Raw genomic sequence first — 21560 nt, 5'->3', positions numbered from 1 at the left:
CAAATTTTCTCTCTCCTGATTGCCTGTAAGTTGTAAGTGGGCAAAGTTATGTTTTGTTTCATTTTGTTATTTTCTGTTTAAGTATGAGACACATCCACCAGTCTACAAATCTTAAGAAGGTACGGATAAGCCGGGGAGATAGTTCAATGGCTTAAGCACCTGCCTGGCAAGAACAAGGTCTTGAGTTCAATCCCTGGTGCTAAAAAAAAAAAAAAAAAAAAAAATGGACTTTAAAGCTCCGTGTCAGGAGATCTGTGGCTTCGGCTGTAATGGAAACGAACAGTGAAAATGCGGGCAGACAGATAAAGGGGCTGGGATGGAAGAACGCCGAACGGAGTTTACTTCAACAGCTCCGCTCAGCTGAGTGCCAGCGCCCGCTCGAGTCGCCCCGGAGGGAGCGGCATCCGCCAGGGTGCCTGTGTTCCAAGCACCACGCGGCTTCGTCCTGGGCGGGGTATCCAAGTGTTTGCTGCTGGCTTTTCAGTTTTCTTTGAGCTACAAGATTGGAATTTTGAAGCTAGACCGTGGCTTATCTCGCTGGTGGTGCCGTGTTGCCATTTCTCCTGTTTTCCGGGGGCCCCTGGATAGTGATGAATTCTGACTGTCTCCAAACGTTTTGACTAAGATCAGAAGATAAAGAGAAGCAGCCCAAGCGTATGAATGGTGACAGATGATGATTAAGAGGTGAGGATTTCTTATTCTTCAGAAATCAATATTCAAAACACGTTTGCGGTGACTAGCACGGAATGTTATGCACTAGCTTTAGCGTCCGAGCACAGGTGCGCCGTACACCATGTGTACCGTCCTGGGGCGCGCCCTTTTCACCCCCTTTCTGCCCTCCTTCCCCCTCCGCCCATGCATGACCCTAATCTCTTAAAAGTTACTATGCGCATTTTCGATGCATGGTGACCTTCCTTGTCAGGAGTCCGCTGCTTCACTAGTGGTTATGGCAAGTTACCATTTTTCGAGTTCCCGCGCGCCACTGGGAAGCACGCGCCGAGCTCCGCCTCGGCTGCGCTGTCAGGAACGCGGGGCACCGCGACCGAAGCCCTGCGACCAGCTCTCATTCGCTGGGCCTATTAACAAAGTTGGTGTAGTGTAGGGACGATAGTTTATGAAATGTTACAAGGAACATCCATTTATATCTTATTTATAATTTATCTGGCCTTAATTTCTGGAGACGGATTCCCATTCTCCGTTCCTCTGCCTTCCTTCCCCGGGACGCCCGTAGGGACGCTTCTGCTTGGCTCTCCAGCCAGCTTCTGCCCCAGCCCAGCAGGCCCGTGGTAGCCTAGGGCCCCTGCCGCGCTGAGGAGGAGGGCGAGCATCGCAGCCCGTGGCTGCGAGGTTGCTGGCTGCTAGGCGGTTCTGACACATGTTTCACTGTAGAAGCCAAATTTTATTGCACAAGTTCATTGCCCCAGGCTTTTTTTTTCTTCTTCACAAAAATAATTCTCATCCACCTTCATACTTTTGTAGTTGCCTTTAAGACCACCAGCAAAATTTTCAAAACATGCTTGACAGTGAGACACTTATGGGTTACACAGCCCTGAGCACAGAAGTCACCAAAAAGGGGGACAGAGGGAAGAAGAAATGTGCGTTGGTTGAATGCACTTATTGACTAGATCATGTATTTTATACTTGACATAAATGATATGCATACCATACCTGTTTTTCTTTATAGCAGATTTATTGAGATATAATTCGCATACTGCTATACCATTTGCCTTCTTACAATGAATTCTCTCAGTGGTGCTTAGTGTGCTCGGAGTTGTTTGATCATGACCACTGTTGATTTTAGAATATTTTTATCACCTTGAAATGAAGCTGTGTACCTTTTAGCAGTCATTTCCCCTCACCTGCTTTCCCTGACCCAGGAGAGCCACAAGACTTTGTCTCTACGGCCTTGTTTATTCTGTGTCATCTACAGATAAAATCGTACTCTATTTAGTTTTTTGTGACAGCCTTCTTTTACTTAGCTTGACATTTTCAAGGTCCAGCTATGTTGGGGTGAGAATTAGTCTTTCATTCTTTTTTGTTGCTGCACAATGGTCCATTGCCAGAGCATACCATGCGCTTCTGACGCACTCAGCATTTGGTGAACATTTGTTCCCATTTTTAGCAATTAGGAATAAAGATGCCCTGAATACTCTTGGACATGTTTTAGTGCAGGAGCATGCTCTCATTCTCTTGCCAGTGAGCTCCCATCCTTGGGAATGGGATTCCTGGGCCCTGTGACACTTGGTGCGTCATCTTTTGGGGACCTGGCAGGCCGTTTCCTAACTTAAGGCACCCTGTTACACTGCGGCCACGAGGGACTCAGTTTCTCCACACCTGCAGCAGCACTTAGTGTCTGTCTTTTCCACTGTCACCCTCTTGGTGGCTGTGAAGTGATTTATCAATTGTTACAGTTTTGATTTGCATTTTCCCCCAACGAGTCGTAACATGGAGCATCTTTTACATACCTGTTGGCCACTTGTCTATCTTCGGAGAAATCACTACTTAAAGCCTTTTTCCACTTTCAATTTCTGTTGTCTTTATCTGTAAACATTATTTATGCATTCTAGGCTGAAGATCCTTATTGCATAAGTGATTTGCAAGTATTTCTCCATTCTGTAGGTTGTCTTTTAATTTTCTTGGTGATACCTTTTGGAACACAATAGTTTTTCATCTTGATGACATGTAATTTATCTTTTTCTGTCTCCCATGATATTCTTTCCAGATTTTACAAATGAGAAAACAATGTCTGAGAGCTTGGTTAGACTCCCAAAGAGCAATATCCCAGCTGAAGCATGAGGCTGTATTGTTAAACACCCTTGTTCTTCATCGCAACAACATATGGTTCAACAATATATGTGCACCCATGTTTATAGCAGCTCAGTCTGTAACAGCTAAATCCCTCAAACATATGGTTCAACACTTGGATCTTAATCAAAGAAGACCTGAAGGGCACATTGCCTGTTTAAAATGTGTTTTTAGCTACGATTCTGTTTCCTTTCTTTGTTTCCTATTCCATACATTTCTTTTTTCAATGTATAGCAAAGTGCTCGCTGATGAGAGCGAGAAAATCATAAATACTACTTCCAACTTCACGTTCTATTACAAGTGGAAATCATATTCTAAGTGAGAAAGGCAGCATGGTAAAGTCCCAGCCCCAAGAGCTCCTCAGGCGACGGCGGCGGAGACCCCTGAGCTGCCTGGAAGGGCACCGGGGGGTGCAAGCATGTCGGTGGGTCGGCGCTCTGCAGTTGCTAGGCTGGAGCTCACCCCTCCCCAGAGCTGGTGGTGCAGCTCTCGGCACTCTACAGAGTTGGCGTGACACTCTCTGTGCGTACTTGTATCTTTAATGAGTTCTTCAAAAATGCTGATGCCTATAGAGCGTGATATGGATCCAGGCTGGGGTGGTGATCCAGAGCCTTGATTTTAGCCCAGCTCTAATGCATCTGAAAAGCATGAGCTCAGCATCTTCCCTGGATAGTTTTGCCAAGGAAGCTGTGATTTGGAAGGACACACTTGTGTTCCAGGACTGTGTCTCTGCCTGTTGGCTCAGCATCTACTTGGGGACAGGCTACATCTGCACAAAAGGCAATGGGCTGCTGTGCATTTCAGGGGCAATTTTTTGCTCTTCATGGAACTGACCCACTGATTCCCCATTTTAAAATATTAGCTGACAGCCAGGACCCTTTGGGAGTCATGCACATGTAGCATGTGTCATGGTATTCCATCCTGTGCAAGGGCTTTGTCCAAGGCAACAAAAAAGAGATGTCAATGTTCTCTCTAGGCTTCCCATCATATGCAAGACCTTGACCGAGAGAAGTAAGTCTATTGTTAGGCAGTTGTTGAGTTGATTGACAGTCTGAGATCCCTGTCACCTTTCTGTCTCTCTGTCTGTCTCCCCCTCTGTCCTTTCCTCCCTCCTTCTCCTCTTCCTCCTTCTCTCTCTCTCTCTCTCTCTCTCTCTCTCTCTCTCTCTCTCTCAATCTCATGTCTGCTTCTGATCCTTTACTGTGAAAGCCTTCCTTCCCTTCTTCCCTCTGTCTGAAGGAATCCTCCTCAGCCATGAGCACCTAGCATGAAACCTTCCCTAAAATCACCATGTCTTGTGCCCCGACATGGACTCAGGTCTCCAGTGTTGCACACATTTCAGTCTTGTGAAGGCTGAGTCTCTGCTATGGATTAGAACTTAGTTAAGAACCTTGGTGACTTTGGTACTCATCTCTGTATTGTCTGTCCTCACCCTTTCTCCTCTGAATGGAAAGTGTGGGGCACAAGCTAGAAGCTAGATGAGATGTCAACCTAAGATTCAGTAGGGGTTGAGGATTTTGTATATTAAACTCAATTAAAGAGTAACTGTTCAAAGAGAAGCAACCACATGGATGCAGGAAAGGAGAAAAGAAAGAAAAGGAAGGCATATATATGTGTACACGCAGCATAGCTGGGGTGACTGTGCTGCAGATTGCTGCCGGTCTAGGGAAAGGAGCAGCTCCTGCGTAATTTCCTTCTCTTTCTCTTTCACTTTCTTAAAATAATTTCTGACCAACTTTGCATGCTTACATATAGAAATCTGAGCAACTAATTTGAAGACAATATGCGCTATAACAACCTTTGTGGAATTCCTATTATTTGTTTAGTCAAATTCTATATTGATTCTAATTTTATTTTACTATGTTTTGTTTTCTTTAAAAAAATGAAAAGGTTAGAGGAAAGAAGTCCCTTGTCTCACTCATTTGGGACGTGGCCCTAGCGGCTCACGGCCTCTGCTGGCTTCACCCCTCCTTGGTGCTGTGGTGTGTGGAAAACTACTTTCCACAAGCTGCCTGGGAAACTGTACGGCGCACTGAAAGTGGTCTTACCTAAAGAATAATAATAATAACTATACTTTTCATGAGAAAGAAAATAATATGGGAGGTGATCATCTACAGCTGGGAGGAAAAGGACAGGAGGGTTCAGGGCAGCTGTGGTGCCCTGTGGGCCAGGGAAGCTGCTCTTGAGACTCGTGCCATGAATTGACAGGGGCATTCCACGCGGGCCACTGTCTGCAGGCAGCAAGCCGCTGTGGCTACAAGACAATGTGCACGGGGCACAGACTTGGTGCACAATAAGACTGAAGCTACTTCGGGAAAACTTGGAGAAACAAGCTTCCCAGGCAAATGTTTTGGTGTCTGGGGGAAGCTGCGGAGTGCTGCTGAGAAGCACGCAGCAGTGTCAGCGCCGAGCTTCGTGGAGGCTTGCGTGAGCGGGCCTGGGGCCTAGAGGCGACCCCAGCAGCCATCTGTCAGCGTACCGTGTGGGAGAAGGGCAGGAGGAACAGCCGGCTGGGCCAGGCACAGGGCAGCCCTGCCTCGAGGAAGATGCTTGGGAGCCCGGTTGGCCGGGGAGAGAAAGTTGGTAGGCTTCCCCTGATGTCACACAGTTGCCAACTTTCCAAATATCCGCCTTTGCATGGACGCCTCTTGTTAACTTCCCCTAGCTGAAGGACAAGTATTTAAATCATAGGAGAAAAGTGAAGGCAATAGTGCAGGTACATACAAAAAGTTAAGCCCCGACTTGTCGCCATTAAAGCCGTTGTAAGTTTTAAAAGACCCAGCTGAGAACCTGCTTCTGGGCAACACAAGCAAGGTTTAGCACATAAAATACCACAATGAAAAAGCAAGGACAGTAAGAGGAAAGAACAATGAAATAAATTTGAGATAACTTACAAAATTATATCCAGAGGGAAATTTATAGGTGAGACTGAGTTAAATGAATTAATTTTAAGAAACATATTATAGGCCAGGGAGATAGTGTGGTGGTCTAAGGACCTGCCTGGCAAGTGCACGGACCCAGGTTTGATTCCCAGTACCGCACGCTGTGCAAGCCCCAGTGCTGTGCTGGCCACCGAGCCTGGGCGTGGTGGCGCCCCCGAAGAGGATGAGGCAGGAGGAGCAGCACAAGTCTGAGGTGCGCAGTGAGACCCTGTACCAAATAAATACATAAGTGATTAAAATAACATTTTCATGAAAATTGGCAAAAGTTGAGAGGCGCTGTGTACCACGCTTGCAAGGTGCGATAGGTGTTTTTATAAAATGCTGATAAGGCGCCTTGGGATGATGATTTTGCAGTGTCATTTGGCAATACGCACAGTCATCATCCTTATTAGTCATCTTTTGGCGGGTTTATCTGAAGGGAGTGCATCTAAATATAGCACAAAAGCTCTGATAAAAGGTATTTATAGTTCTGTAAAAGTGGAAATCACTTTAATCTATAGCATTCAAGATAGTATTTACAAACTATAGATTTTATTTGTATATAGTTGATGGCAAACTGGAATTTTACCTTGTGTTTATATGTAACTTGTGACAATGACGAGAACATATTACATGAATTTGATGCAAATTCACAAAAGAGACCATGTCCGCACATGCAGGAAAAAACAGGAAGAAACTTCGAACCGCGCCGTTAAGGGCTGTGTTTACTAAGTGATTTCTTTTACCTTTTATGTAATTCTGACTGGGAATGCGGTTGATAGTAAAGCCGGAAGCTGGGGGACAAGACTGCGCATCTGCTGTAATTTAGGTGATGGCCTCGTGTGTGAGCCTGCTCACTCCAGCAAGGAGCGCAGGACAGAGGCAGAAGGGACCCGAGAATCGCGCCCAGAAACGCATGCTGCTGGGGAGCCGCGGCAACAGCCCCTGTGGGCGCCACCGAGTAGGAGGAGATGGACCGCAGGGCTGCAGTCTCAGAGAGAGCGAGCCTTCCGGCTGGGAGGGGACACCACAGGAGCCCAGGAGGAGGGTCATCCCAGAGACCCGGCTGACCAGCGTGCAGGAGGCACGGGCTGGGAGGACTGCAGCAGCGATGGGGGGCTGGGCTGGAGAGAGGGAAGGGAGGCTGCCCTTGCTCCAGCCAGGAAAAGCCGTAGGAATGGCTCGGTAAAGAGCACATTGAGTGCGGATTCCAGTCAACCCCTTTCTCCTTCTCCGTGGACACTCCCGAGGCTCCCCACTGGACTCCCGGAACGCGGGCGGTACTTCCATCAGGCCCCCTTCATGCCCTCCGTGTGGCCTGTGTGAGCATGGCCGTGGACGCTGCTGCTCTGTCACTGGACTCGCATTCCTGCCCTCCCTCTGGTTCTTAGGCTGCCCTGGAGCCATCTCAATTGGCCTAGGGCAGTGATGGCAAATTTCTTAGATACGGAGTGCCCAAATGGCAACTTACTCACTTGTCACAAAGTGTGGGTCCTCCAATTCAACCTCAGTACTGGGGGGTTATTGTAGAAAACCACCGTTACTGGACGCGTGGCTGTCGGGGCACCTGGCTCGCGCACCATGGGTTGGCCACCACTGGTCTCAGGCCAGCCTCTTTTCTCCAATACCCTTGGGCCAGGAAATTCTAGAGCCAAAACCCTCCTGCTGAGAAGGGAACAGTCACGTCATGAGTGGAAAAGAAACAAGATACTTGGCATTACTCTGAATTCCGACCTAAAAATGCCCCCATGGCTTCCCCAGCCACAGCTCTGCACTGAGGAGGTACCTAGGAGGACACATTTATCCTTTCCTTTTACAAATTCACAGAAATGCAGTCCCCTCCCTGCTCTACTGCAGACACCTCCAGGCAGGCAGAAACACCCCTGTGGCTGGAGGACACCTCTCGGGGCTGGACTCCTCACCTGTGAGCCACTGACCTGCCTCCCCAAGGGCCCAGCCAGCTCTGCTCTGCTGTGTCCTCCCCCGCAGTGACCCTGTCTCTCTACCACAGGTGCCTATCCTCGACTCTCGCTGAGTTTCCGGTTGAAGAGAAACATTGGCTACTTCATCCTGCAGACGTACATGCCCTCTATACTGATCACGATTCTCTCCTGGGTGTCCTTCTGGATCAACTATGATGCGTCTGCAGCTCGAGTTGCCCTTGGTATGTGGTGCTTTCAAGTGATAGCTAAATGTGAAGTGACCGTATCGTTACAGCATCAAGGAAGCTTAAGGGTTCAACTACAATTTTTTGACACTGTGACACCAGCCTCGCCCACGCGGTCACTTTTTATCTTGAAACACTAATTTCATGCACAATTCCCTTGATGTGTTAATTTAATTATAAGGCTCAAATGTGAATTTCCATGCCCAGGAGAAGGAAAATATGCTTGCACTATATTTGCATAACACAATCATTTTTGACACTAATTTTAAAGCAACAATTAACATCGCTTGCTCAAAATTATCACATGGCCCAGAAAAAGGGTTTGATTAATTGTGCATTCTTCTTCTTAAGTCAGAAAAATAGTCAAGTCTTACAGAATATAATTGGAATCACACAATTTCACAAGCATTAAAATAGGCCATCCGATTCTGAGGCGTTCCAGAGAGCCGTAGTCAGCCTGGCTGACCACTGCTTGCTTGACAGCTGGATTATCAGCTGATGAGCAAGGGATCTTATACATTTTTTAAATATCTCATTATGAAGGGAAGGCTTATATTTTCAGGAAAATCATCCAGCTAATTATTATCTAGCTTCACAAGTGAAATAATAACCTGAATACATTTTAGGTAAGCACAGAGGTCATGAGTAATCTCAGTGCATTCATCCTCAGGTTGATTTTGACCCCTAAAGCTGTCATCAACAGTAGGTATTTTAAAAATTGATGCAAAACCATGGGCCACATGCTTGCTTGTGAAGTACGTCCTCTTGTCTTCTGTTCTCTGCTACCAACTTCTCCCAAGACTTTACTTTTTTTCTCAAAGACTGTGTGTGTGTGTGTGTGTGTGTGTGTGTCCAGTTTACATCTGAGTGTGTAACTTTCACACTTATCTCCAAGATTAGATTCTCTCAGGAAATAATACACAACTGTCAGGTGAGGGAAAAGCCATGAAGTGGCTCTTGCTAAAGACACAGGCGACTAAAGAAGGCCTCAGAAGAACCGTGCGTCAGAGCCGGGAGATTCCGCATGGCTGGGCGGTTCTCCTTGTTAGTGGGTATCTGCAGAGTGCGACCTTACATCTCTTTGTTGGTGGCAGCACTTGCACGTAACACACCCGAAGTCCATTTCCACCCACTGTGCTTCCCTCCCTTGATTCCCTGCCGAGCTGAGAAAAACCCATCTCCCTAATTGCTCTTGTGCAGCTCTTATTTTGTTCTTTATTTATAATTTGGGTTCTCATGTAAGAGAAAGCATGTGACCCTTAAGCCTGTGCGTCTGATTCATTCACTTAACACTGTGATCCCAAGGTGTATCTCATCTTTCTTGAGTGAATAAGGAAAATGCAGTATTTACAGACAACAGAGTACCACTGTGCTGTAAGGGAAGATCTACTTGAGTCATTTGTAGGAAAAGGGACACAGAACAATTAAGAGCTACAAAACATGTGTGACTAAGATCCGCAGTTTGTGGCACTGTTACACTATTTCAAGAAAAATAAGATAAATAAATGCAAAAAAATAAAGTAAATAAATAAACACAGCGTTCTTGGAGCCATCCCTAAACCTGTGCAAACGAGGCTGAAGATGACAAGCTGTGAGCTTTGGGGGGAACGCGCCATGGGGAATTTGTCATTAGTGAGGTCATTAGAGAAGTGGGGTGCCGAGCATCCATGAGGGCTGCGTCCCCAGGGCGAGGTGTGCAGCACATGTGAAGCTGGATCTCCCAGCTCCTCCAAGTTCTGTACGTCCCTGATCGGGAAGTGTTGTCCTCTGCTAAGGAGGCAGATCCTCTGTCTCCAGTGGTTCATGTTCAGCCCAGCCTCATGGCAGTGTCTGCAAGGAGACTCCACTCTTTCTTAGCACCAACATTTTTATGATGAGCTTCAACCACCTCTGTTGCTGTGCTGGAGGAGAGAACTCACCTGGCCAGAACTGCTACAGTCTACACTGGGCACAGCGAGGCCCCAGTCCTCGTCAAAGGCCTGGAGCGGGTGCGGGCAGAAGAGGTGGTCACGCCCGAGTCAGCTGACTGGGGGCAGGCAGTTGGAAGCAGCTGCAGCCGGATAAGCAGCCCTGGTCCGCCCAGAGCAGAATCCAGCGGCCTCTGTCCGAGTGTGACAGGGCGGCCTCCAAGTCGGCCCCCCATCAGTGTGAGACCTGGTTCCAGCTCCGGGTTAGGCTGATGCAGGATCTTGTCTTTAGAGGGCCGTCCTCAAAACCCTGAAATCCAGTGATGGATAAAAAATGTCAGTTAGCCTTCATTATTTGTCTCAGGAGGAAGAAAAATACAGTATTCTAATTACAGGATGCAAATAAATGATATTGCTTCTTTCATAGTCATCTTTACAAATGTAGTTTTCAAATACACTATTTCATCAGCATAGCTAAATAAGAACTAGGCTGTTGGTGAAGAAGCCCGACAGCCTGCTGATCGCGAAGAACCCGAAGCCATTGCACCACCGAGCCACTGTCGTGCCACAGCGGGCCTTGTGCCCCTGGAGAGGGTGAATTCAAAGCAAGGCCCGCAGCCTGGCTCCTGAGCGCTCAGCCTCTGAGACGTTGGGCCTAAGGCTGCCTGCTACTTCTCAGCATTCCCTTGCCACCGAAAGCATTGTGTTTAGACTTTTCACTAGCAGCAGGCGGCTCAGGCAGAGCTGGGCTTGGGCCTGAGCCTGCTGCCCCACTGCAGCCCTCCGTGGTGGTGGTGACCTGGCAGCAGGAGCTTGTAGGCTGGGACACCATGTCAGTCCATCTCCCATCGCAACAATGGATGACCTGTGTGAATGCTGAGTGCCCAAGGCAAGGCACACAGAAAAGCAGCTCACTCCCTTGAAAGTTTTGTAAGCTCAGCAGCATGTCGTGACACCTGCTGAGTTCTGACGGAGCCTCCCCTGGTGGCCTCACGTGGTTGAAGCCATCACCGTGGTAGAGTATGTGGTAGGGAAAGCTCTCCTGGCAAAGCAGAAACCAGAGAGCACGAGGCTTGGGGCTGCTCTCTTACCAGAATTCACTTTCTCAGATGCATTTACTGTCCCAGGCAGCTCTTGCTGCCTTCCGAAGGTGGTGACCCACGTGGCCTGGGACCTCTCGCTACCACTCCACACTGCCACCCTAGGCTTCCAGCACAGGAGCCTTGGGGGACGCAAGCAGCAGGAGCCACTCACCGTAGACCCTCCGTCCTGACATCCCTCCCACGCCTGTGCCCCGGGCCTGTGCTCCGCAGGGCCACACCGCCTGCCGGCTGAGAGCAGCTGGGACTCGGGGCCCGGCCCTCTCCCTGAGGGTGAGGCTGAGGCCTGCATACACCAGCCCATTTGAGAGAGCTGCTGCCGAGGGGAAGCGCCAGCGGACGCCAGGCATGCAGGCTCCGAGTCCTCTGGAAGGGTGAGAAATGGCAGCGGTGACGGCATGTCAGACTTTTTGGGTAATGGTGAGAAAGCCTAATTTTGAAGCATTTGCGTGGGGCTTTCACGTCCACTTATAAGCTACAATTATCCCATTGCTGTGTTCAATTTTCAAGTCTCCAGGCGCACATGAATGTGATGTTAAAGATGAAGCTTAAAATACTCTGACATCTTAGATTTCTACACTTTCCATAAGCAATTGCACCTCCCGGTCAGACGTAAAAATAGTTCCATGAACCCTCAGGCGCTTCCGTGCCGCTTGGCAGCAGCAAGTGGTTCAGGGCTCACAGAGGAGCGCGTTGCTGCAGGCTGGGCTCGCTTCCCTGTCCCCTGCGAGAGCCGGTGAGCTCTGTCGGGGGCTGAGTTTGCCCCCTCTGAGGACAGGGCGGGGATCCAGAGGCTTCTGACTCGGCGCTGGACAGACCTAAGGGGTCTTGAGGGTGCTGACCTGGGCTTGTATTCATTGGCAGGAAAATTAAGGTCAGACTCTTTCCTTCAAAGCCTCCTTTTGCCATGGCAACGAAGAGAAGCGGTTCTGTGGGCCTTCCAGGCCCACTAATGAGCATCCAGGGCATGAGTAAGAAATGGCCTGGGCACTGCCCGGCTTGCCCACCTCTCACTATGCCACGAGCGCGTCTCCAGTTACCTCTCTGCCGGGAGGAGCAGCCTGAGCTCCGCTGCCTGTGTTGCTTCCCTGAGCTCCCAGGCTGTGGCCGTGGCACTGACCCTCCCCCCGCTGGCCTCTAGGGCCTTCAGCTATTTAGTGCAGGATTTTGTGCAGCAGGAGCCGTGTTCCTGGTTGTGGGAGAAGGAGCCCCAAAAGGCCACCTTTACCTGGCTAAACGCTAAACTCCATAAGGAAACAGTGAGGCCATTCACAAGGCTATGGGACGAATTTGACAAAGTAACAAGAAACCAAGAGCAATGAGCCGATGCCCTATTCCAGAGTAGGATGAGGCTCTGTGACAAAGCCACTATTCCTCGTCTGTGGCAGACACTTCCGAGAGCACAGGCGCTTTCTTATCAGAGCGAGGAGCTTGCCTCTTGAGAAAATCAGCCTGCAGGGCCCTTACCCGACTGCTCCTTGGAGCTCAGGACTGGACCTTCTGCGCAGTAATTTAAAAACTGCCAACCTCATTCCTGTACTCAGTCAACACTCTGGGAAGAAGGACTTAATGCCCGGCAGCCTCCCCTCCCGCTTCCCCAGGCCACCTCAAGTGCTGCTTCCAGAAGCTCTCCAGACCCTCGGCGCCAGCTGCTGACTGGACTTCCTTCCCCTTCCCGCTCACAAGCAGCACCTTCTCCTTGTCTCCCCTACACTACCTCTTGCTGTGTGGCTCCCACCATCTGCGTTGCCAGGTGGAAGGCTGCGTGCTTCCCCCAAGGCAGCGGTCTGCTGAGTGGCTCTGTTGCCCACTTGCCGCGTGGTGTGCCCTGCTACATTCCTGTTGCGCAGCAGTGTTCTGCCCATCGCCCAAATAGTGCTGCAAACTATTTGGGGAAAAAGGGGAGAGGAATATAGAGGACAAGGGCAGCAAAGATGCGGTCCTGCTCACCCTCTGCTTATTTCCTAGGAATCACAACTGTGCTGACCATGACCACCATCAACACGCACCTTCGGGAGACTTTACCCAAAATCCCCTACGTCAAAGCCATTGACATGTACCTCATGGGCTGCTTCGTCTTTGTGTTCCTGGCCCTTCTGGAGTATGCCTTTGTCAACTACATTTTCTTTGGAAGAGGCCCTCAAAGGCAGAAGAAGCTTGCTGAGAAGACAGCCAAGGCAAAGAACGACCGCTCCAGAAGCGAAAGCAACCGGGTAGGTCTCCTCCATGCCCTGACATACCCTGCGCCGAGCTCACGGCACTGCGTGCACTGGTGGCCTTTCTGTGGGACACAGAAGGGCCTGCTGGCTGTAAAGTGAGGTCCTTCCCGAGCAAGTCACTTGGTCCCCATGGAAACACAAGCACAGTTGTTGGAGAAGCTAGCATCTTCCTATTTTCGTCTAGAAAGAACAGAACAGGTGGTCCTTGAATGAGTGAAATTCAGGCGGTGGGCACACACTTGTAATTCCAGAACTTGCAGCCAAGAGGGTCACAAGGCTGGGGCCAGCCTGGGCAGCACAGTGAGAGCTTGTCTCAAAATAGAAAGTAAGTAGGGGCTGACATGTAGTTCAGTGTGAAGATCCTGGGTTCAGGTTCAAGGACTGGAAAAGAAATGGATGGAGAAAGAGAGAGACAGACAGACAGACACACAGAGATAAGAAAGAGAGAGACATACAGAGGTAAGACAGACAGAAAGAGAGAGAGAGAGAGAGAGAGAGAGAGAGAGAGAGAGAGAGAGACCATGGGATGTGGTGGCCTAACTTGACACAGAAGCATTGAGGCACTTTTCCAAGGTATTTCAATGTTCCTTTGGTTGTAAAGTTACCAGTGCGATCATCCAGCCTGCCCCCACTGTGCATGGAGGCCGCAGACGCTTCCCTTGGCCAGCCCTGCTGCCCGCAGTCCTCAGGGGAGCTCCCGTAGCATGCAGGGGCAAGCAAGGCAGCAGTAGAGGTGAGCTTGGGGTGCTCACACATCTCCCTGTGCTTGCCGGGTTCTGCATGTGTCATCCACAGCTGTGGCCAACACTACACAGCCTCAGGAAGCCCTGGATGCCCACAGGTGGCCTCGGGCAGTCACACCCTTTCCCCTGCAGGGCTTTGTCACCAGATGCCACTTCAGTTTATTTTTAATAAAGGCAAGGTTCTATTGTAGTTGTGGACAATGCCTTGAGCAAGTGCTAGCTTCTGTATGATTTTTCTGACCTGTCTTTCCAACTCTTTTATCTCAAGTCTTCAGGAACATGCTTCACCCGGCCACAGCTTGCGTTCCACATTCACTTGGTATTTTAGACTCTCCTCACTTAAACTGTGGTCCTTCCGGGCAGCGGGCTTCCTGCACTTTTCTTGCCCTTGCCATTGGGAAGGTTCTGCCCCTCTCAGGGCAGTGAGGCGCTCCTGCAATTTCCTGCCTGGAGCAGCCCAGAATAGGTCCCAGTCACTCATGAATGAATGGAACCCGCTACATGAATGTGCTCAGAAAAACATAAATAGAGTTGGTTAGAGAAGCCCAGGATCTGTGAATAAAATCAGGCTTTCCACAGGCAAAATTATCTTGAATTTCTTCCTGGAAAATATATTCTGCACCATACTGTTCTGTTTTTAAAGAGGTCTGCATCCTACTATGAATTAACAACATGCCTCAGCTACACTGTTGCCACGGGAACTAGAATTCATTGTATCATCATGGCTTCCATGAGAGGCACATGGAGTGTGTGTACACGCACACACGTGCACAACATATGCACACACATGCACACACACAATGCATGCACACAACACATGTGCATGCATGCACACACACAGACCTGAACACACATGCACACACATGCATACCACATACATGTGCACACACAGCACACAACATATGCACACACGTGTACACATGCAGGCCTGAACACATGTGCACCAATGCACACACCACATACACACACACATAACACATGCACACAGGCACACATCACACATGCACACACATGCACACACAACATATGGACACACACAACACACATAAACACATGCAGACACACAACACATGCACACACACAGGCACAAATAACACAGGCACACACATGCACATGCACACATACAATGCTATCTTTGCAAATTCTTGCAAACTATAGATTTGTTTCCTGCCTTTTAGATGAGGCTGCTTAGAACTGTCAAACTGTTGTCTTAGAAAATATCTTTCTGAATATAAAGCATAAAATTTAAAAGAAAAAAGTAAGCCCTTTAACATGCAAGAGAAAATTAGCAGACCTAAGAAAGAATATATTATAAATTGGATGCAGGGAAATGTTCAGTCGATTCATGAATCTACTTTTATTGTTGTTTTTTCTAAAAATTTGTTTCCCTTTTGTCCCAGCAGTTTTGGCAAAGCTTTCCTATGTTCACACTCCTTTAAAAATCTATAACTGTAGACTAGTCATTAGGGTTTAAAATCAATATACAAACAGCTACATGGACTCAGTGGATTAAAGCGCCTGCTTAGGCAGAGCGCGGCAGAGGGGTTTGATCCCCAGCGGGCAGTGCCGGCCCCACCCCTGGGGCACACTGAGGCTGTGATTGAGACTGGGTGTGGTGGCACAAACAATAATCCTTTGTTTATTCTCCCTGGCACTTGAGAGGCTGAAAACAGGAGGATCATTATGAGTCCGATCTGTGTAGTGAGACCCTGTATTAAAATACATGAAAATAGCTATATGGATACTAATTTTGAAAGCATATTTTGTGTCCTAAAAGATAAACATTAAAAATTGTTTACTTGCCTGGGGCTGGAGCTCAGTTGCAGATGCACGCCCAGCAGGATGGGGCCCTGGGTTCCATCTCCAGTGCCAAAACAATTTTTAAAAACTTTGACTACACCTGAGAATTCAGATATAATTTTTAAGCATAAATGAACATCCCCCAAAATTTATATCAAAGGAAATGAATGAATTCAAAGTGAAAAAAGAACAGAATCACGTGACGTAAGCAGGCCAGAAGCGGCAGGCCAGGGTTCGCAGTCCTCCAGAACTGTGCGCTCGCTGACATGCAGCCCTGGGCCTGTGGACTGCTCACAGGCAGGGCCAGCCACGCCTGCACTGCCCCGCAGCTCCTGTCTGCAGCAGGGACTCGATGTCATTGCCTTTCTGAGACCTCCATCAGTGTTGGGGAAGACAGTGTCTTGGGACAGTGCAGCCACCAAGGAAGGAGCTGAGTCACCAACAGGTGCCTGTGGGAGAGGGATGCACTGATCCCGCTGTACGCTATGAGTTTATTTCCTTTCGCTTCCGCAGTTATATAATATTTTCACTCGGCAGTTGAGCCATGAGTGGTCACAGCGCTCACATATTCACTCAGGTTCCCCTCAGACAGTGGCTCCGGGGAAGCCTGGTGCCCTCCCTGCACGTGGCCTGCACTGAGCCGCTTCCCCACCCCAGGGCAGGCTCCTGTTGCAGCACACTCAGTAGAGTTACTGGCCTTCTAGAATGCAGTGAGTTGACCAAGCAGATATAAATTTCACCAAGTGTCAGAAAGTCCTAATTCTCGGCAAGGATTCAGAGCTGCAGACTCAGTTTCCTTTTATGAAGAGCCAGACTTCACTGGGCATATTGCAGATTCTTTCTCATTCTTCTAAAACTAGAATCCTTGGCTTAACTGGACTTGGAAGAGAAGTAAAAAATAAATATACCTTGGGCAGTGGTGTCGTGACATATGCTAGAGAAAAGAAACAAGAATCCTTCTGTGATACACTGCGGATAAGATGTTTTTAACTTTTGATGGTTTCTACCCATCAAGGTTATAGAGCAGGATGAAAAACTATATTGAAATTGATGATTCTAATTATAGCAGATAGGAGATGGGCCCTTCAAGCTACAAGTATTCATGAAGTAATTTAAAAATTGCAAGTCATCTGTCACTCTGTAAAGTGCATTGCAGCCTTATAAGTCATCCATACTACTTCTACTTTACGACTTACATTCCAGAATATGGCAAAAATTTAACATCTTTTATCAAACAATTGTTTAAAATATTTGGTTTATAAGATTTCAATTTTTAATAATCCTCAGTCCTTTGAGAAAAAAAAAACCGCTACTGATAATTTTGGCATAAATTCTCTAGATGTTGATTCACATTCAAATGCAATCCAAGTGGATGTAAAATTATAAGCAGCCAAAGTTATTCTATACTAAGGTTTTATTAATTCATTACTCATTTAAATTCCTTTGTGCGCTGTAATTCATTACCTGAATTTTTGTTCCCTCCTCAAGTGTTTTCCCACTCAGAAATAATAATGTAAAATTGTGTTAGTTCGAGTCCCACCTCACAGGACCTGTCTCCATTACTTTTCTCTCATTTCTGGGACAAAATACTTGCTGGCCAAAATCAAAGAAGGAAGGGCTGGGGAGATGGTTCAGTGGAATAAGCGCTTCCTTGGCAAGTGCAAAGGCCTGAGTTCAATCCCCGGTTCCACCAAAAAAAAATCAAGGGAGGAAAGGTTTATTTAGCTCACAGCTCATGGAGGTTTCAGTCCATACTCAGCTGGCTCCAAGGCAGGGTGGCAGGTGGCAGAGGGCAGCCGCTCATGGTGGCGGGAACAGCAGACCAGCAAGAGCGAAGGGAGGGGCAGGGCGAGCAGGCCTCTCTCCCTCCTCACGCTGTAGCAGGCTGCTGCCCAGGGCAGGCGTAGCGCTCCACTCATAATCCCAGCCTTGGATTGTGGAGCAGTCACAAACTCTAGAAGGCCACAGCCCCATCGCTGCACCAGGCTTTGGGCCCCAGGTCAGCTAGATGCAGGCCATAGCAGGACCTTTCCCCTAAGACAGCTACCAGCTAGTCGTCGCGGTCTAAAGCATCTGGGAGCAGCTCAGTTTTGCAAATTATTAGTGATGTTCATAGAAGATCAGGTGTGATTGCTGGGCTAAGCTTCTTCCACTAGACTGTGACTCCCACTGCCACTCGGCTCGCCACACTGTCCTGGGTAAACGGGGCACCACATCAGAAAAACTTGCTCCAAGTCCTAAAGAAATCAGTTCAACATTCAGTTGATTCACTTCTTGTCTCTTCCTCTTGCCCTTCTCTCTTCACCTTCCATGCCTTCCCTCCTTCAAGACCCTGGCGGCCCAGCCACGTACCTGCACCCTGCCTGTGGCTCCCTCTCCCAGAGTCCATTTTGTTCCTGTTCTCTCAGCTTTCCCAGCATGCTTTCTGTGCTTGTTTAAAGACAGGTCATTTCCCTTCACTGTGTCCCCAGACCTCCCTGCCAGGCGATGTGCAGTTCCTGGAATCTGCCAAAGCTGCACACTGGGCCTGCACCGTGACACGTTCTTGGGCCAGCTGTGTCCATGGGTGTGTGGTGCACACTACGTGCTTGGTCCCAGGTGGGCAGCTTCTCCCCTGTAGGTCTGAGAAGAGGGCGAGGCTCACAAATGCCTGCTCTGGCAGCTGAGTGAAGCTGAGTCAGTAGAACCATGAAAGGACAACATTCCCTTAAGAGCATCCGTCTCTTTCATTGTTATTTTGTTCCACAATCCTTTAATATATAAAAGGAGCTTTTTATATTTTATTTTTGATAATCAGAAAAGAGATACCATTTTAAAAATGTATTTTAAAGACATGGTATTTTAAAAAATGTATTTGCTGTTCTTCGAAGCTCTCTTCTGCTAGACACCTGGAGCCCTAGAGTTAGGGTACTCACAGAATAGTCCTTAGAGGCCTGCCCTAGCCCCAGGCCATGGGCAGGTGTATGCTAATGTATGTGAGGAGCCCCAGGCCACCCATCTGCACCTCAAGAGAGCCCTTGCACATGCAGCATGGCCCACTAGCTTTTATAGTTTACCGTTTTCTCCTTAAAACCTTAAGTAGCACGGGAAGAACATGTTTTCTAGCATAGGAAGAACATTAGAGATAATATTTTCTGGGCCTTTTCCTACCTTAAGAAAAACAATTTAGTCACCAGGCACGGGGGTACAAGCCTATAATCCCAGCACTCGGGAGGCTGAGGCAAGAGGATCCTTATGAATTCGAGATCAGCCTGGGCTACAAAGTGAGCTCAAGTCCAGCCTGAACTGCACAGTGAGACCCTGTCTCAAAACAAAACAAAACATGAACAACAATCTAATTTTCTATAATTTTCAATTAAAATGTAATGAACTGCTTATTACTAAAAAGAATAAATTCTTCATTACTACTTTCTAAAAGTAGTGAACATCCTCCATCTTCAGTTATTCTCTGACTCGGCCTCAGGTCCGTGTCACGCTTGACAATGTTGGACGCGGAAATCGAATGGAGCCGAGCTGATTTAGTAAGTGGCTTCCCTTCTGCAGGGACAAGCACCGCTCCCGGTGTGTCTTCTCCTGTGACGTTTGGTGGGACACCGTCCCCACGCACTGGTGTACAGTGAGTAGTGAGGCAAACAATCCACGGCGCCCAAGCGGCTGCCTCCCGCCCCAGGCGGCCGGCGTCCTGCCCGTCTGGCTCCCCTTGGGGCAGCACTCCCACAGAGGCCCCCTTGGCCCCTGCCACGTGCTGGCCAGCACCCCTCCGTGCAGCTCTGCCTGTTTCCGGGGCACTGGACTGACTTTAGGCTTCTCCTCCCGCAACTTCCTGTGCCGCGGGACACAGCAGAAAGCGCAGCTACACAGCGAGGGTGTCAGAGCCTTCCCAGAGCGTGATGCTCTGGGGGGCTTTTACGTCATGAGCACCACTGGAATTCCCCCTCCAGAGAATAAAAGGTAATGGGGTGACAACAATTGTCTGTCAGCCGCCGCTCCTCCAGACACGTCTGGGGAAGGGACCCCAGCACCCAGCGCGTGTGGCCCGGGCCCCCTCGGGCCTCTGTCCTACTGCTCCCTTCTGGGGAGCCTGCTCTGGCCCTGAGATCCCTGCTCCCGCCCTGCTGCTCCCGGGGAGCACCCCAGCACCCTTAAGTAGCAGCAAGCGCAGCAGCAGCGCGGCTCCAGCCGCTGACGGGCCTGCGGGGGTGTGGGGTCCAGCTGCGGGCTGAGACAGGGCCCGGGCGGTGCCCAGTGCCGAGCGGCTCACCTCGCTCCTTCCCAGCCTCGGAACCTCGGAGCTGCAGAACCCACCAGGGGCGAGCCAGGCGCACGGCTGCTGCTGCTGCGCACGGGAGGGAGCGCGTGCTAGACGCCCTGAGAGCGCGAGACGTGGCGGGCGCTGCGGCGGGGGCGGGATGACGTCATCCCCAGCGCCCGAATGTCCCCCCAGATTTCTCTGCAGGCAATGTGCCTTGTGCGGTGTGTTCTGACGACCTTGTGCGGCCAGCCTGTGCTCCAGAAACGTGCTTCTACTTAGCGCTTCTCCATCTTTTTTTTCTTTTTTCGGTACCGGATTGAACTCAGGTCCTTGCACTTGCCCTGCCGGCGTTTACGCCACTGAGCTATATCACCGGCCCTTCTTCTTCTTCTTAGAGTGTATGCATTTGATGTTTCTTGACATCACACGCAGAGTCTCCTGGCCAGCTCTCGGCTGCTCCCCGTCCCTCGGGAGTTCTTTCTGGTTCCAGTCAGAGGCTGGAAGGTGACGCTGGCGGCCGAGACACCGCCCGGCTCAGCCTGTCCTCTGCAGCGTGCTTCAGCTTCGTGGTCATTTTCTCGGGGACTGGAGTTCACTAGACTCATGTCCCATCGCACTTCATTATTAGACCTCTGCGTGTGGTTTCTGCCGGCTTCTTGTCTTAAAATTCATGCTTCTCCGGGTTGGTAAAGTAGGACCCGGCTCGCGTGTGAAGAAGACAGACGCACCCCACGCTCTGTCCAGATCTCGGCGCACATCTCAGGGCAGGTGCAGACGCGCCTTCCTCTTCCGACCTGCGCTGGGGCCAGGGGCCACAGCTGCAGCAGCTAAAGCCGCATCCGCTGTGACAGCACAGGGCCTAGGCTCCGAGCGCAGGAGCAGCAGGCCTTTGGGTCTCCCACGCAGGGTCTCCTGGGCTGGAGTCAAGGGCTTCGGGCGCCCGGGTGCCGTGGCCAGTGCTCACCTGAGGCTCCTGGCGGTCGCCAGGGCTGCCCTCTTCCTCCCTGGAAGCCACCTTGCCTTCATTGCTCGCACTTTTGCTGCAGCTTCCAGGTAAACTTGCCTCGTGCTCCTGACCAGGCGCACGGCGTCAGGGCCTCTCTGTCGCGAGGTCGGTGTGCCCTCGCTGGGGCGGGGGCGCTTTCCCAAAGGCAATTCCTTGACCTCCAGCGGCACAGCCACAGCTGAGCCGCGCTGACCTTGCTGCCCTTCAGGCCCCCTGGGGTTCCAGTGAGCCCGAGGGCGGCGCGAGCTGAGCTGCGGGAGCCCTGCCGGCCACAGTGAACATCCAGGTGTCCGCTCTGCCTCCCGCCACCTCTCCTTCGGCTGCGTGCCAGGGGTGAGATCAAGGCGGACACAGAAGGCGGGGAGACTGGAGCGGCACGGTGATGAGTGCCCCCTCCACGGAGTGCCCGGGCCCCACGGGGCAAGCGGGGTTCGTGGTCGTCGTGGGCTCCATGGGGAAAGCGGGGATTAGTGGTCGTCGTGGGCTCCACGGAGAAAGCGTGGGTGGAGTGCGTGGGATCCACGGGGAAAATGGGGGTTCATGGTCGTCGTGGGCTCCATGGGGAAAGCGGGGGTTCGTGGTCGTCGTGGGCTCCACGGGGAAAGTGTGGGTGGAGTGCGTGGGCTCCACGGGGAAAGCG

The 21560-nt window shown here is 50.0% G+C and overlaps 1 protein-coding gene across 1 annotated transcript in view; it reads left to right on the top strand.

The window, feature by feature from the left end:
* Gabrb3 (gamma-aminobutyric acid type A receptor beta3 subunit) overlaps positions 1-21560 on the top strand; it is a 55405-nt gene that overhangs the window by 30981 nt on the left and 2864 nt on the right. The window contains exons 4-5 of the mRNA XM_004644444.1: positions 7738-7890; positions 12869-13113. Coding sequence (XP_004644501.1) covers positions 7738-7890; positions 12869-13113 — 398 coding nt within the window. The remainder of the gene's footprint in view (positions 1-7737; positions 7891-12868; positions 13114-21560) is intronic.

Source organism: Octodon degus, unplaced genomic scaffold, assembly GCF_000260255.1.
Source record: "Octodon degus isolate 3935 unplaced genomic scaffold, OctDeg1.0 scaffold00199, whole genome shotgun sequence".
NCBI lineage: Eukaryota > Metazoa > Chordata > Mammalia > Rodentia > Octodontidae > Octodon > Octodon degus.
Note: the sequence above shows the minus strand (reverse complement) of the source record. Positions and strands in the feature narration are given on the sequence as shown.